Consider the following 17,772-nt stretch of genomic DNA (forward strand, 5'->3'; position numbering starts at 1 on the left):
CGCAAACTCGTATGGTGCTCTAATCGAATAGTTGGACTTGACCATTGCTTACAACGTATTCATTACGGGGGTACGAACCTTGGGTACACGCAAACCATTAGGCTGCACATTACTCAGTTTGGTACTTAATTTAGGTGTGTATCAGAAGGTCAGGGCGTTGACTGTTACACAATCCCGCTGATCGGTTAGGAATACCCATGTGGTGTTGCTGGGCAACTGTCTGGACCTTTGAAGGCTCTTCTCATTTCGCCTCTTAATCCCGTGTGTCGTGTAACCTTGTGCTCAGATTCAAATATCGAATACCATTCCGCTTGCCCCCCGCTAGTGTAGCGGTATGTCTACGGATTCACAATGCTAAAATCAAGGGTTCGATTCCCCTCGGTGGGCTGAGCAGATAGCCCGATGTGGCTTTGCTATAAGAAAACACACACCATTCCGCTTTTAAATATTTCGGAAGTCGTGCTACAGCAGTTAACATTAAGTAGTATTACAACTAAAATTCAAATACTTCAGGTTGAAAGTGAGATTCGTGGGGAATTTAGCCCATCTACAGCTTCTGTTTTGATCTACTGATCAGGGAAAAGATAGTTGGCACCACTCTGTCACCCACGGTTGAAAGAACGAGCATGTTTTGTGTGACGGGGATTCGAACCCGCGACCCTTGGATAAGGAGTCGATTGCCTTAACCACCTGCCCATGCCTGGTCATTTGGCATCTGAATCCGCATAAACGATGTGAAATTTCCATTATTCGGTTAGACAGTAAGAAAGGTTCAAGGGTTGGCGATGAGTGGTGTTGATTAGCAGTCGTTCCTGTTGTTTACCAAGGATGGCTATATAAAGATGGATATTCTTCTTCGGTAGATTTGTAATAGAAGCTAAAAGAAACTACAAGAGAGACAGAGAAGGATTGGTTTTCCCATAACACTGAGGTATGACACACTGAAAACAAGTCTAACGTATTGGTATTTTACGTCTTTTTAAATCACTTAGTAACCCCCTGTCATGTTCATAAAATATGAAATTAACAAAGCTTTTAACCGTCAGTTTCTCCTTGCATAAACAGCGGAGCTTAACTGTGTACTATTGGAGGAACAGTATGATGAATCATGTTCGGGACAGTAAGACAAGTTAAATCCAAGTTAACAGAAGAATTTCGATGTTTTTGAGTTGTTTCAAAGGGAAAAAACTGATCTTATTGTAGTTGAACAGTGTAGGTATTTTGCTTGTCATTTTCGAATGATGGCGGATGTTTTGATTTGGTTATCACACCTCAGCGTTGTCCGTGCAAACTTCTTTTTTTTTAATTGTTATACTTCATAGTTTGTATAGACGACCTAAAATTGCAAGTTTGATTGATAGAATACGTCAAAACGAACTATTTGAATAAATAAATGTTCCTGCATTCTGTCGAAAAGACGATAAAATAATAAAGCCCTGTAGATTTTATTATGCCTCGTACAACGTTTCTGCCCTCCCCAGAAAAAGGCTGATATCAATACACTGAAAATATTTTGTGAAGTTGTTTGTTTGCTTTTTTCGTATTTGCAATATTTTCCGAGTTTTTATTTAAATCCTTCTTAATGGTTTGTTTTTCTTTTAATCGAAGGCATTGAGGGACTTGCAAAATATTATTGTGTAAATATAGCTTTTTATCGCATAATATTTCATAAGGTAACAAAAAACGTGTTAGCAAAGTGAAAAAGACGGGACTGAGGCCACGTAAAAAGGGAAAACCGAATATAGAAAATATTTTATAAGTTAAATGTTAAGCAACGCAAATATCCAGGGAGAAAGATCGATTCAAGGACAAACAGTTGCATAAACAAAATCTGATTAGTTAATATGTGTTTTGATGTCAGCGCGGTCCTGAGGTAGAGCTCCAGCTAAAGAAACTCGCATGTTTATTCTGTAACCGTGTTTAAACGCATTGCTTAAATCATTCTCGAAAGTAGGCTTAACGGATGATTTTTCTTTGAAGTTCTTTCTAACATCGTGCATTATTATACAGTTAGGTAGAAGACTTAAGTTGTTAAAAATATCTCCTATGCTTTCATTATATATCTTCCGTAAAAGTGAAATCACAACTTTAAAAATACCTCTGTGATCATACGTTAAAGATATCATGTTTAATAAAGAGTCTGATGATTTTAATTGCATAATCAGTGCGATTGAAATGACAATATGGTTTATATCATCTACAGTAGACAGAGAATTTGTGTGTTTTTACCTACATATGTAATGATCTATGCTTCGAATTTTGTATTACGGGTCAGTTTTATACATATAACGAAATTTGTGATTATTCAAAGTATCTTGAAACTCTTTTAATTGCATGCATGTAAAAAACGTAATAACTCCGTTGTGAGGTACTATCAAGTGAACCAAAACTCTAACACGTGTCATTGTGAGCAGTATCAAAAGAACCAAAACTCTGACACGTACCATTGTAAGCTACTGTAACGTAAACCAACACTCCACGTACCACTGTAAGCAGTATCAAGAGAACCAAAATCCAACATGTACAATTGTAAGGTGCTATTAAGCGAATCAAAACGAAATAACTGCAAATAAAGTAAACAGATAACCAATTGTCTCCAATGTGCTAAGGTTTGTCCCTCGCGACTATTTTTTAAACATTACATGTTTAGTGCTTCACTTTTCAATTGGGATGCGTAATCTGCATAGAACCTAATGCGCATGTATGATAAAATAGCCAGGTGTAGTTTTTCTCATTTTCTGTTTGATGTAGCATTGTTTCTGTATCCAGATGATATATCAAATGTATATTGTAAATGAAAATTGTGAAGTCGGAACAGGTTTAAGCGATTATCTCGTTGAAAAAGTAAATAAATAAATGCCTTACGGATTTAAAATGTACGTGGGAGCGGATATATGAAATTATCGAGTCTGCCGTATTACGAAAGATAATACGATTGTCGTCTCCAGCCTAGAAATTGATGATGTTTCAGTCAAATATAAAGCTGGATTAAATTTATACTGTTTGAATATTACAATAGGCAGTTACAAATAGAGCCCACGGCTATTTTCGTTGCGAGATGTACAGATTAGCGACAGGACTTGCTAAGCCTATCGTAGATAAGTTTGTTGTCACTGAAGATATAGAAGAACAGCTCAAGGAAATGTGACAAGACTTGGAGCTATGAATTCTTATTTGATTGCGTTATCTACCGTGACTCGCACTCGATTCTTTAATCTAGTGGCCGCCACTGTAGAAACTGACTTTTTCTTTGAGGTTCCGTGCTGTTTGAATTGCGTTGAGTGCATTATGTTGACATTGCCACTTAAAGCTCCCGTAGATTTGTTGTACATTGGCAGTGTTTCTTGTACCATCTGACTTCCAGGAAGATTGGCAACAAAACACAAGCACACAGAAATCTATACTTGGAGAGCTCACCTTTTCTACCGTTTCTCTTCACGGACAAGAAGTTGAGAGTGCTGTAATACATTATTAACAATAAAACAAGAGGAGGGAAAAAAAAAAAGGACTGTGTTTTGTAAGTTTATATATATCTTCCCCGATAGGGGGCTGAAGGCTGCCTCGAGGGGAACCACTGTGTTTTGTTTGTTTATATGTATCTTCCCCGATAGGGTGGCTGAAGGCTGCCTCGAGGTGAACCACTGTGTTCTGTTTGTTTATATGTATCTTCCCCGATAGGGGACTGAAGGTTGCCCCGAGGGGAACCTCTCGCACGATACACCAGTATGTTGTCTGTCAGTCAGTCAGTAGATAGCAAAATTGACGTCACATATGGGACACATTACGTTGGAAAATTGTAGTGTCATGACGTTTCCAAAAAGTGCTCATTCTATGATTCCAGTATAGAATTATGCCCTCTGTAGGCTACAACACAGCATGAAATATTAACTCCCAAAGCAAGAAGTAGAAATATTTGTTACTCTTTATTTTGGTTTAATTTACACTGGTAACAGAACACTTTTGGGGAGAGACTGTGGAATGCATATAGTTATACCAAATATTTTTAATGGGAAATTGTAACACTAAAATACAAGCTATTGCGTTTACTAATGCGAATTGCTTACGTTTAATGTTATATTATTTCGATGGAAAATAAAAGTGTTGATACGTATAATTATAATAGGATACGCACTTTATTCTTGCTATAATGGGCACGTACTTGAAACGGGAAAGGACATAAGCCGTATATAGTTCTAAGAAACATACAGTCATATATCGACGTGAAACTTGCAGAGATAGCCACCTTCGTCAAACGTTCAATAATATACACCTATGTCAAACGTATAGAAATAGACGATCACGTGATATTTAACACACCAATATAGGGGACAACAGTCCCATGTATTGTTGTCACAATGCCGCTACATAAAATTAAAGTTATTAAAATAAAGAACCGGGATTAATTTTTTAGGTGACTCCTCCCCACCCCTATCGATTCTTTTACTCTTACACGAGTTTCTTGCTTTGTTTCCGTTCAATTCTCGTGTTCTTGTTTTGTTCTGTTGAATCAAAAATAGATTGTTTCCAACTCTTAAGTTTGTGTCTCACGATGCGCGGTTCGTCCGAAACTTAACAACAAATGAACCGAAGATTTTTTTGTCCACAAGTGAGTGCAGTAATTATTGTTATTATTATTATCTTGTGTTATTTCTTCATGTCTGTCTTGTGGTGTTTTCTTTAATGACAATTACCGGAACCGTACAAAAATAGACAAACCAAAAGTATCTTTCTTTCGTCTCTCTCTCTTACAACCCATTATATAGGGGAATTGTCTTTTTGTTTGTTTTTTTAGTTGTACTTGTTTTATGTTTAACGTCTTTTATCTACATTCGTTGGTTGTAGATGAGAACAAAAACCAACAAAATCTGTAACAAGCGTTTCGCGAACTTAAAATCGAGATGCTGTTACAACTATAACTTAGTTTTGTTTCATAGTTTAGTTTAATACTCGCGTTATTAAATTTCGCATAAAGCATTTACAGGTTACAGAGTTTGGAAAAAATAATTAAATATTTAAGTAGGGAAATGAACAAACCATAAAGTTATTAGGTTAATTGTTTTGTATAATAGATATTTTATTTTTCACCGTTTAGCTACTAGGAATTTGGATTTTTTGAATGTACGCTCTGTAATTATGTTTCTTTTGATTGGAATAACGGCTGGTTTATGGGTCATTCCAATGCAATGTTATTAAACCGTATTCGATGAAGGCGAAACTGTTATTTCGTTCATGGTGTAGTGATAGTTTTTAAGCATAAAACAGCTTCGTTATCGTACGTTTCTGGTACGTTAAATTATGTTTAAAGATGAAACGAGTCATCTTTCGTTTCTGTTGTGTTAAATGATATCTAAAGATGACACTATTATTTCACTTCTGGTATGTTAAACGTTCTCCTTGGAAGATGAAACGATTCATTTATAATTTATTCTCTCCTGGTATGTTAAATTATCTCTGTTAAAGAGTGTAAGACGTTGTTTTTTTTCTGTGTTTGTTTTTTTGCACCATTTTTCGCCCAGTTTTCCTTTTGTAACCGTTAACCGTACATATGAGTGTCTACAGGGAAATACGGAACGCCTATGACAATTATTTAACGCTGAAATGTGAATTATTGAATATTGTGCAAAAGTTTTAAACAGCGTATAATAAATAACTACTTGCACAGTATATATTTGTAAAAAGACACGAAATGTGTTTATAGCTTGTTAAAGAAAACTGTTTGCTTTTTCGTTGGAAACGTACTATTAACGCAGTAGGTGTTTCAATAGGCATACAATGTAGCTATGTAGTGGGTCCATGTGTGAACCAATACAAAAATTTGAATGATATATATGAAATGATTTTGGACGACAAGTGTAAAAAGTTTCAAAAATTACTTTGAATTAATCGTACGTGTTTTTTCTTAAGTCTAACATGACGCCACGTTTATATTTACAGGATATCTTAAGCCTAATACGTCGACATCTTTTATAGGTAGATCATACACTAAGCCTAATATTACGCCATTGTTTGTATGTAATACATATATCAACTTAAAAGGACGTTATATTTATATAAGTTGAAAAGTCCCCAAATTAATTAGCTGTGTTCATAATTACTGTTTCTTTCTCATAGTAGTCCATAGCCCAGAAGAATTGAACACAAAACAAACTAAACCACAGGAATTCATTTTTCCTTTCCTTTCTGTTAGAACATCACCATATTTTTGTGGGTGACTTGAGTCCAGAAATTGAAACAACACAACTAAAAGAAGCTTTTTTGCCGTTTGGAGAAATTTCGTAAGTTTCTTTTTATGATACTTGTACTTAGTGTATTCAATTTTTTTCAGCTTTTCTTATGACAAATCCTAAATCTTTTACAAATAAACATAAAACGTAACTCATAGTGTTGTAAATTTAATCATATCTTAATGGTTACTGAACTTAGTGAATTGCAATAACACTTAAATAGTTTGAAATGGAGAATCTAATTTTTGCTGCTACTTACATTATCGAATACTATATTCACGTTTAACATCGCTGTAAACGTTGCACGTGACAGCGATTCTCAAAAACAAAAAACTGCAAATCCAGTTACCGTGATGACTTAAGGAGAAATATTACAGAACCTACTACATTTTTCACTACAAGAATTGGGTTAAGAGCCATCTGTAGTACCATTTCTCTATACTGTATTTATACGAAATAATTGTAATTATTACTGGCCAGCTAGTTCTCTTATCTTTTCATCTAAGCCCAGCATGGGCATGTAGCTAGGGTGCTTGGCTCGTAATGTGAGGGTTACGGGTTCGAATCAGCCTGAGGGCATTATGACGGCCAGTCTTGAGGACGAGTACTCCAGTTAATATAGTAATAAAATAAAAATAGTGGTGTACTACGATTATCACTATGTGACGAGAGTATCTGACGGGGATGGAGGTTATCACCACAATACAAAATCGTCACATAATTAAGGTTCTGTTGTTGTTTTTAAATTTATGTACTTGTTCGTGGTTGAGTATTTGCTTTCATTTGTGGTTAATAACTTAGATGTTTGTGTGTGTCTATCTCTTTTAAAGGCCCGGCTTGACCAGGTGGTCAGGACGCTTGACTCGCAATCTGAGGGTCGCGCGTTCGAATCCCCGTTCCACCAAAATCCACTCGCTCGTTTAGCTGTAGGAGCGTTATAATGTGATGGTAAATCCCACTGTTCGTTGGTAAAAGAGTAGTCCTCAAGCCCACTATTCGTTGGTAAAAGAGTAGCCCAAGAAGTGGCGGTGATTGGTGACGACTAGCTACCTTCCCTCTAGTCTTACATTGCTAAAGTAGGGACGACTAACGCAGATAGCCTTCGTGTAGCCTTGCGTGAAATTCAAAAACAAACAAACACTTTCATTCACTCTGGCGAGTTAATTAATTAATTTAATTAATCACAAACGTATTTTATATTCTGTAAGAAGGATCTGAAGAAGTCTAAATCTTGTGCTGTCAAACAGACATAGACACTCCATCTTTAGGCTTGCTGTATACTTTGTTAACTAAAGAAATAAAAAGCATAACATTACTGGGGCTCGGACTTCTAGCGCTGTAGTTGTTTGTTGTGTACATTATAAAATAATGTTAAAATACTAGATTCTCTATTTATTGTCCGGGCCTTACTTGACAATTAGTGCCCAAGGTTCGATCTGTTTAGCACGCTCAACGCTTTCTATTGTGGTTGCATTGTTAAAAAATCACAGTTAATTCCGTTTTTTGGTTCTGTGTAGACAACGAGTATTGTTACAGGCTGACTTATTTCCGGTCAACAATTGTAAAGTAAGGATGGCTAAAACTGGAGGTTTTGACCTGGCCACATTATCCTATATGTCATGTAAGATGTCATTCAGGTTACAAACGTCAAACAATTTACATATATATTACAGATTAATTATAAAGAAACTGTTGAAATTCACATACTTTTCAAAATTCTTCGTGTCCTTTTTTTCTGTAGTTTACGGCAGGTTCTGTCTGCATGACAGTCTTTAATGCAGTTGAGGTTATCGAATTTTGTCGATGTGAAGGAAGCCTTCATAGGTTTCAAACTTCTGTTTATATGCATTACTTACATTAGAAGTATAAAATACATTTTATAATGTGTGGGTAAGGCAGGAGAAGCGTCTAAAGTATTTTAGTCCTGGTGTTTCTTAAATATCCTAGCAACAAAACAAATACTGAACTACATCCTAAAACAAAACTGATTTCCGACTACACCATTAGCAACAGAAGAAACTCTGAATTATATCCTAGTAACAAAACGAACTTTGAACTACACCTCCACCAACAGAAAAAACTTTAAATTATATCCTGGCAACAGAAATAGTTATTAACTGTATCATAGCAACAACACGAACTGTGAACTACACCTCTAACGACAAAGGAAACTTTGAATTATATCCTAGAAAGTGAAAAATAAATTATACTGTGTACAAGCAGCTGAACGAATTTTGAACAGCAGTTTAGCAACAAAATTAAAAAACAACAATAACTTTCAACAGTGTACTAGAAACACTGAATAAGACACGTGTAGACTGTGTGCTGACGGTATCCAGTGAACTCAATAAGAGATTATTTCCTATTAGTGCTAAAAATTAGTAACTGATATAAAAGCGAACTCAGGAAATTCTTTTATGAACCAGTAATAGGGGAAGAACTGGGAAACTGATGATTGGTTAGAGGCGGTATTGAGTTCACAACCATAAATAAAACAAATAAATAAAATAAAACTTTTTGTGTCTGTTTATTCCTGTACAACCATTCAGATTAAACTGAAACATTGTTTTACATATTTACAATCAAGGTTTAAAATCTTCATTAAACTGAAAATTGAAGCACGTTGATGAAGGGTTGCATAATATTATGGTTCTCTTACGTAATGAATCTCGAATAGACGTTAATATACGAGACTACAAAAGGTTATGTTTATCTTCTTTTTTTTTAATTGTGATATATTTTATTTTGCGTTATTTTGTGAATTGTTATTTTGTACTGGATAAATGGAAGGCTTGTTACAGTTGCAATAGTTGAGTGTAATGTAAAAAAAGACAAGTCTTCCATGGCTTAGTAATACTTATAAAGCTAAATTTGGACTAAGTTTCTTCCATTAATGCTCTGGCCCGGCATGGCCAAGTGGATAAAACACTCGATTCCTAATCTGAGGTACGCGGGTTAGAATCCCCGCCACACCAAACATGCTTGCCTTTTCAGCCGTGGGGCGTTATAATATGACGGTCAGTCCCTCTATTCGTTGGTAAAAGAATTAGCCCAATAGTTGGCGGTGGGTGGTGATCCCTTCCCTCGAGTCTTACTCTGCTAAATTAGGGACGGCTAGCGCAGATAGCCCTCGTATAGCTTTGAGCGAAATTCAAGACAAACCAAAACCATTAATGCTACTGTTGTAACAATAGGTTTGTAGAAACTGCATATTTGAACGTGGAAAATATTGAATTGCAGTGCAATTGAATTTATGTAGAGTTTTTGCAGTTTTAATAATTAAGCATTATGGCCTTAAGTGTTCATGAACATAGCTCTTATTTTGAGCCACTGCGTAGCGGTTCGTAGAAAGGCTCCGAGTTTGTTTTTTTTCAAGTACATACTTTTAGCTCGTATTTTCGTCATGTCTTGACCGATTTCAAATCTAATTACCGTTTCAAACTCAGGAGGTTAAACCCTTTCGATTAATGCGTTAGCTCACGCCCAATGTCTCGTAGAGAAATTTACTGTACTACTGTTTAAAATAATTTCAACTTGAGGGAAGGCTGGTAGAGATCCTGATGAGAAATAAAACTGAATCGTGTATACGAGTGATCCACATCTGATAGTGCTGACGCACGGAAATATGGTTAATAAAGGGGGAGTGATTCAAGGGGGGGTGTCTCAAAGTTTAATTTATTACAGTCGTAGCACGGCTATTCAGATTTCTTTTTGTTCTCATTGACATAAACACACATACACACTGTTATAAGGAATACGGCACAAATACCGTAAAACGAATTTTAGCGTTGCAAATCCGTAGTCTTTCTGCCGTAACACAAACACAATAAAGCGGCTGTGTTTATATACACAGCACGTTAAGTGCAATACACAGGCGCTTTTTAGTATCATAGGCATTAACTAAGGGAAAAATAACACAATACCGTCCGCTGTCCAATATTTGAGATCGAATGCACCTTTTATTAGATACCCGTAGCTTAAAGTGGGAGAATATTTTCTGCTGTCACCTGGATTCGAACCCAGTTCGCTAATTCCGAAATTCGGAAGATTAAAAAACAAAAATGAAAGCATAACTGCAACGTATTTCTAATAGAGGTTTATTAAACGTTCCTCTATTGTGAGACTAATTGGAATAATATTTGACTGGACGTTTGTGTAGGTCACCTGTTTTAATCACTCGCATCATTCTACAGTAGTGTGTCGTCAGTCAGTAGACATTAAAATAATATCACATGTGAAACGCTTAACGTTGCAATTCGTGCTGTCGTGACGCCAGCAAAACTTCTGCGTGTGATGACTCACGAGAAGGATTATGCACCCTGTAGGATATAATACAGCATGACGTATGAACTGCGCAAGCACACCCTAGTTTAATGTTTTATCATTTAAGCAACACTTGTGAATACAATATTTAATGGGAATACAAAAGGCAATTAAAACGAAATAAGATTTCTAACTCCTCGAGCAACGTAACGATGAAACTGTTAGAGCGCACTCAACGTGTCACGGGGGCGAACTGGCAAAAACTTGTGTTACGTCATTCATACAGAAGCCAAGGTTAATTAAATTTCGTTGTAATAATAGGGGGAGGGTCTTTCAACTCTCCTTCTGGAGGCAATAAGCAAAGCAAGGATCTCTTTTATGATTAGCAGGATTGAAGTAAAAAATAATGGCAGTGCTTAAAAACAGTTTAGTCTTGCGCATAAGCTTTAAACACCGTGCTAGACAGATCTTATATAGTCTAGCTTGCTCGTGTTGTAAGGCAACCATGTCAGCGCTAATTGGCAGTAATTAAATCCATTTGAACATCTTGTCATGCATTTAGTTCGTTTTCTTTAATTTAAAGAAACTTCGACGGTTCATGGGCCCGGCATGGCCGAGCGCGTTAAGGCATGCGCTCGTAATCTGAGGGTCGCGGGTTCGCATCCGAGTCCCGCTAAACATGCTCGCCCTCCCAGCCGTGGGGGCGTTATAATGTGATGGTCAATCCCACTTTTCGTTGGTAAAAGAGTAGCCCAAGAGTTGGCGGTGGGTGGTGATGACTAGCTGCCTTCCCTCTAGTCTTACACTGCTAAATTAGGGACGACTAGCACAGATAGCCCTCGAGTGGCTTTGTGCGAAATTCAAAAACAAACAAACATCGGGGATTCAAACCCACGACCCTCAGATTACGAGTCGAGCGCCTTAAGAACCTGGTCATGTCGGGCCTAAATGCAAATGAAAGACGGCATCGTGTCCACATGATATTTCGTATTTTTGAGGCATTCTGGTGCAAAGGTATTTGAGGAAAGGGATTTACTTTCATGTTGTCTCGTATATTCCGATAAGCAACAGATAAGCGACTGATTTAAACGTTTTTAGTGCGAGAGCAATCATGAACCGTCGATTTTGTTTTTTTGTTTTGTTTTGAATTTTCGCACAAAGCTACTCGTGGGCTATCTGTGCTAGCCGTCCCTAATTTTGCAGTGTAAGACTAGAGGGAAGGCAGCTAGTCATCACCACCCACCGCCAACTCTTGGGCTACTCTTTTACCAACGAATAGTGGGATAGACCGGACCGTCACATTATAATGCTCCCACGGCTGAAAGGGCGAGCATGTTTGGCGCGACGGGGATGCGAACCCGCGACCCTCAAATTACGAGTCGCACGCCTTAACACGCTTGGCCATGCCAGGCCTTGAATCCTCGATCACACCAAACATGTTCGCCCTTTCAGCACTGTCGTAGCTGGGGGGAAGGGGGCAATGGGATACATCTGTCCCCGGGCGCAGCATCGGAGGGGCGCCAAATTGATGTTACATAATTAGGAATTAAGGCTTACATTTTGTCACGAGGAGGCGCGAAAATTGACTTTGTCCTCGGGCGCCGAAAACCCCAGCTACGCCACTGCCTTTCAGCCGTGGGAGCGTTATAATGTGACAGTCAATCCCACTCTTCGTTGGTGAAAGAGTAGCCGAACAGTTGACGGTGGGTGGTGATGACTGCCTGCCTTCCGTGTAATCTTACACTGCTAAGTTAGGTATTGCTAGCGCAGATAACCCTCGTGCAGCTTTGCGCAAAATTCAAACCAAACCATATACATTTGTATATTTGTGTAGATATTTGCGAAAATCCTCACGCAGGTGAAAAGGTTTGAATATTTAAACTGTCATATGTATCGTGTATTCATAGTCGGGCACGCTATACTTTCGGCCACACAGGACAAGGAATTTCACTTAAGGAATACGGAGGACTTCTAGATTCGTACATACAGAAAGACTGAAGGATGCACAGATGAATGAAGACTGACGAACGGACAAAGTTTTGTAACTTTTCCAATCTTGGTGTTGAGCCTGCTACATTAGCATGCAGCACTGCGTGTGTACTCTTGTAATGAATTTCAGAGACAAGAGTCACTCAGGAGAAACGAATTTATTTATTACTGGTAAAAAAAAAAAAAAAAAAAAAGGAAAAACACGAGATAAAATGGGAATATTGTATGTAATTGTTTAGATAGAAAAATTGTTTGGAGAATTGTATTTTCCTTTTATTTTTTCTCCGATCATGCAATTTGTACGTACGTTGCTGACTTTAATTATGTTTGAAGAATCCAAGATATTGAATTCGACTTGATTATTTATTAGAAACGGAGTGTTCCGAACATACGTTGTTGTTACTGTCTTTCTGTTTACTTACAAAGTGGAAAGGCTTTGGTGATTAAGGCGCCCGACTCGTAATCCGAGGGTTGCGGGTTCAAATCCCCGTTACACCAAACATGCTTACCCATTCAGCCGTGGGGACGTTATTTTGTTACTGTTAATTTCACTGTTCATTCGTAAAATAGTAGCCCAAGAGTTGGTGGTGGGTGTTGGTGACTAGCTGCCTTCCCTCTTGTTTCACACTGCTAAATTAGGGACGGCTAGCGCAGATACCCCTCGTGTAGATTTGAACTTAATTCAAAACAAAACAAAAATCAAACAAAGTGGGAAAATATTCCACGGGTGTCGGTAGAAAGTAAATTATTCTACGCATGAGTAAAAGGATCGGGAGAGGGGGTTATAATTTGTCATGGATATTGACATGAAACTGCGTTAAAATATAATGCTAGGTGGCGAAATCCTCAGTTCGCGTGGCATTTCTAGATAATTCTCTTTCTATTTCCCAACGTTTCATGTTATTGTTGTTTTTTCAGGGCATAGCACAGATAGGTGATTAGGGGTCTCTCGACTCGAAATCTGCGGGTCGCGAGTTCAAATCCCCTTCACACCAAACATGTTTGCCCTTTCATCCATGAAGGGCGTTATAACGTGACTTTAAATGCCACTTTTCGTTGATGAAAGAGATGCCAAATAGGTTGCGTTGTCTGGCTGCCTTCCATCTAGTCTTTCACTATAGAATTAGGGACAGCTAGCGTAGATAACCCTCGTGTAGTTTTTCGCGTAATTCAAACCAAACCTTATATTGTTAACACTCCTACGAAAAGTGGGGCCTAATAGGCCCCAGAGCAACTTGAAAGGTTATTAATATAAGGCTAATAATTTTGTATTTAAATGAAATTTGATTTCATTTCATTAAATAAAATGGCAATTTCATTTAAATACAAAATTATTAGCCTTATATTAATAACCTTTCAAGTTGCTCTGGGGCCTATTAGGCCCCACTTTTCGAAGGAGTGTTAAAGTTACTTTAGCTTATTCTTTCTTTTGCAACAAGGACGCAGCGTCCATTTTCTATAATCATTCCGCAACAATAACATATAGAAATAATTTCAATTTTTGCCTGAACTCGCACTTTTTTGTACCATCAGCAGACAGAAGAAATATTTCCATTATAAACGGTTTGTACTATTTGTGAAAAATAAAGATTTAGAACAACGAAAACGTCAAAAGATAATTCCTCGTTTGCGAGTCGTATAAATCTATCCATCATTCCATGCGTAAAGATTCGCGACATTTGGCGGTGGGTCATTCAAAATCTCGCACGCAAAAGTGCATGCTGCATATAATGTTGACCGCAGTTTAAGGGTTAAGCTAGATTTTTCGTTAAAAAAATCATTGCCTTATTATGGATTTTGTTACGATAACAGTACAAATAATTTTCGGCCCTAGCATGGCCAGGTAGTCAAAGGCACTCAATTTGTTATCCGAAGGTCACGGGTTCGAATCCCCGTCACACCACGTGTGCTCGCCATTTCAGCGTTATAATGTGACGGTCAATCCCACTATTCGTTGGTAAAAGAGTAGCCCAGGAGTTGCGGTGGATGATGATGACCAGCTGCCTTCTCTCTAGTCTTACACTGCTAAATTAGGGACGACTAGAGCAGATAGCTCTCGTGTAGTTTTGCGCGAAATTCAAAACAAACGAAACCAATGTATAGCTATTTAGCAATAAAAGTTTGTTAGTTTATGTATTGAAATGTAATATCAACAAAACTGGAATATTTCTTAATTAATTTCTTAATTAAAGATGTTTTATTCCATTAAAAACTTTGATGATAAAACAGAAAATAACTCAAGCTAGAAACAATTCAATATTGAAATAATATTTTTAATTTCGTGAGAAATTTTCTGCACTTTATTCTTATCATACCAACATTCAGTACACTTATAAGGTTTCACGGCTCTCGCATTAAAATCTTAATGAGCAGATATTTATCAATGTATTCTGTTTGGATAAATGCAGTTTGATTTTTATGAGTGTCCTATTTCCAGAAATCCATCGTGCAATGACACACAGTGGCTTTTATTTAGGTTAGATTAACTCGTAAAGAATAGATCTGATTAGGAAATCCGTCAGCCGATAGAAGGCGCTTTCGCCTAAATTGTGTCAGTTCCAAGTTAGTACAAAGCCACTTTGGACAATCTGCCGTGTCCACAGCAGGGAATCGAAATCCATATTTTAGAGTCATAAAACTGTAAACTGTCCCGCTTGGTAAATTATTAAAATATTTGTTATGTTCGTATGTCTGTGGACATACGACGCTAGAAATCGAGTTTCGTTACTCGTAGTGAGCAGAGTACGCATAGACTCTTGTGTGGCTTTGTGTTGAACTTCAAAAACAAACAAGGAATACCCGTAGACGTTTTACTATAATATTAAATAAAATCAAAGAACGTAAAAGTACACGTCACGAGTTTAATTGATGTTGGAGAAACATTTACAAGAACATGAACGTATTTCAATGCATAAGAACACTTACACACAACAATATTGTTTCCAAAGAAATAAACCAATAATACCCCGTGAAATAACGTGATCCATAGACGTTATTTAATTCTTGTGTTATTATCTACGACTGTTTTGTTTTTGTCCGTTCGTGCGTAAAGAATATTGGATAAAATATTAAAGCCCGGCATGGCCAAATGGTTAACGCACTCGACTCGTAATCCGAGAACGTCGGGTTCGAATCCCCCTCACACTAAACATGGTCGGACTTTATAATGTTACGGTCAATCCCACTATCCGTTGGTAAAATAGTAGCCCAAGAGTTGGCGGTGGGTGGTGATGACTAGCTGCCTTCCCTCTAGTCTTACATTGCTAAATCAGGAACGGCTAGCGCAGATAGCCCTCGTATAGCTTTGCTCGACATTAAAAAAAAACACAAAGAAACGTAAACTATTATGTAAATGACCGTGACAAATTACGAACATGACTTTTTTTTTTTGTCTCGCCCGGAACCTAGCGCTTGAACGCTTTCACCGAATTTAAGATACTATGTTTGAGTCCCACTATCACGACCAGTGTTTTTTGTTTGTTTGTTTTTACGTTTCAAAAAGGCTTAAAAACTCGAACGCTATTTTAGAGTAATAGAAAGTGAGAGATTTGGCATCAGAAAGTTTTTAACACTCCTACGAAAAGACGTTTCTAGTCCTGATTTCTCCAAGCCCGTTCCCCTGGCTGTGGTTTCGCTAGATAGTAGATAGGGACAGTGGGAATCTCGTTAATCCATTCATTAATGGATTTAAATGGCAATTTCATTTAAATACAAAATTATTAGTCTAATATTAATAACCTTTCAAGTTGCTCTGGGGCCTATTAGGCCCCACTTTTCGTAGGAGTGTTAAAATGTTTTTCTTTGGAGAAGTTTCGATATCTTCATAGCGGAATTTTTTGCACAAAGAAAATTTCAGTAAACATTACCTCGTAACTGCTAGTCTTTGATATGTATCGTACGTATACTACGTAAGATGACTTACAAAAATAACGTTTTGAATTTTGTTAGCTCATCTGAGGCGATCCAGGTTTGAATCCTTGAAATTCCAAAAATAAAAAATTCTGCACCTTAAATACAGCTGGGAATGCGTTATAAAAAAAGTCATTTCGATAGCATGTATGAGATGGGTGATAAGAGTGCTACTGACTGGCCGACTACGCTCTCGTCATTAAATTAAAATTTTGGTTTGTTTTGTTTTGAATTTCGCGCAAAACTACTCAAGGGCTATCTGTCCATGCTAGGTTCAGATTAAAATAAAGGACTGCCTCAGATAGTTCTTTCAGCTGTGCCATAAATACAAATATATGTTAGGAACATCACGTGAAGAAATAAAGAACCGTTCGGAGAGGAAACATAAGTTGCACTTTTAGGTTTAGTTTCATTAATAATGCAAGAATATGTATAATTTTAATATTTATTATTATTTCTTTAAGAGGTTGAAAATAACTAAAATCTGTTAAACAAAATTCCAATTGCAGAATTACTCCCCTCTCTGATGGCTCACAACGCTAGAAATTAAATTTTGAAACCGGCTCTGCACAGAGCACATGCAGCCCATTGCGTAGCTTTGTGCCTAAACAAGAGACAGGCATAAATTATACAAAAAAGGATTTATTTTTCAACACAATAGTTGAATGAAAAGTTACGTTATCCTCACTCCTGCCCTCTAGGTAGCGTCTAAACTTCTGGTTTAGATCCGTGCTGTAAGCACCGTATATATAACTGTGTGTTTATAAAATGCGTTATTCCTTACAATCTGATTGTATAGTTAAGATTTAGGCCCATTTGTGTGTGTTGTGTGTGTGTGGGAGAGTATTCACTACAGTAAATCCACTCACACAACAAAAAATTACGTTATCCAGTTCGAAGGCTTATTTCGTCTTCCTCAAAACTTGTTCAGGAGAGATGTGTTCATGAAGGATCAACAGTAAGTTCGATGGCTTGTTTCACTAGAATTCTGGGTTAGATTCCTGTAGGGTGCACAGTGCAGGTTTTATAGCCCTACCGTAATTCGTCGAAACATTGTTTTGTTATCACAGAGTCAACATCAGCAGGCACTATCAAGAAATTCGCGTAAGAAAGAGTCATATAACTTTATATTAGTTTTTTGACTACTAACATAGTTGCTTAATATGCCCCTTTTCATTTGTATTTGGTTGAGATAACATCTGGAGACGTACGTCCCCGAGAAAGTTCTGGCATTAATGGAACATAATAAACGTATATCGTAGGTGGCTCTTCGTGTTATCTTAGTCTAAGATTATGCCTTCCATAATTAAATTAGAGAAACTCTTGTAAGCATTGGTAGTTCGCTCTTTTCGAAGAGGAAATTGTTTATTTGTTGGTTTTCTTTTTC

The 17,772-nt window shown here is 37.3% G+C and overlaps 1 protein-coding gene across 8 annotated transcripts in view; it reads left to right on the forward strand.

The window, feature by feature from the left end:
* LOC143257380 (cytotoxic granule associated RNA binding protein TIA1-like) overlaps positions 1-17,772 on the forward strand; it is a 248,021-nt gene that overhangs the window by 191,275 nt on the left and 38,974 nt on the right. For all 8 annotated transcript variants that reach the window (XM_076515962.1, XM_076515960.1, XM_076515959.1 and 5 more), the window contains one exon: positions 6,188-6,275. In XM_076515962.1, coding sequence (XP_076372077.1) covers positions 6,188-6,275 — 88 coding nt within the window. The remainder of the gene's footprint in view (positions 1-6,187; positions 6,276-17,772) is intronic.

Source organism: Tachypleus tridentatus, chromosome 7 (assembly GCF_004210375.1).
Source record: "Tachypleus tridentatus isolate NWPU-2018 chromosome 7, ASM421037v1, whole genome shotgun sequence".
NCBI classification, from domain to species: Eukaryota; Metazoa; Arthropoda; class Merostomata; order Xiphosura; family Limulidae; genus Tachypleus; species Tachypleus tridentatus.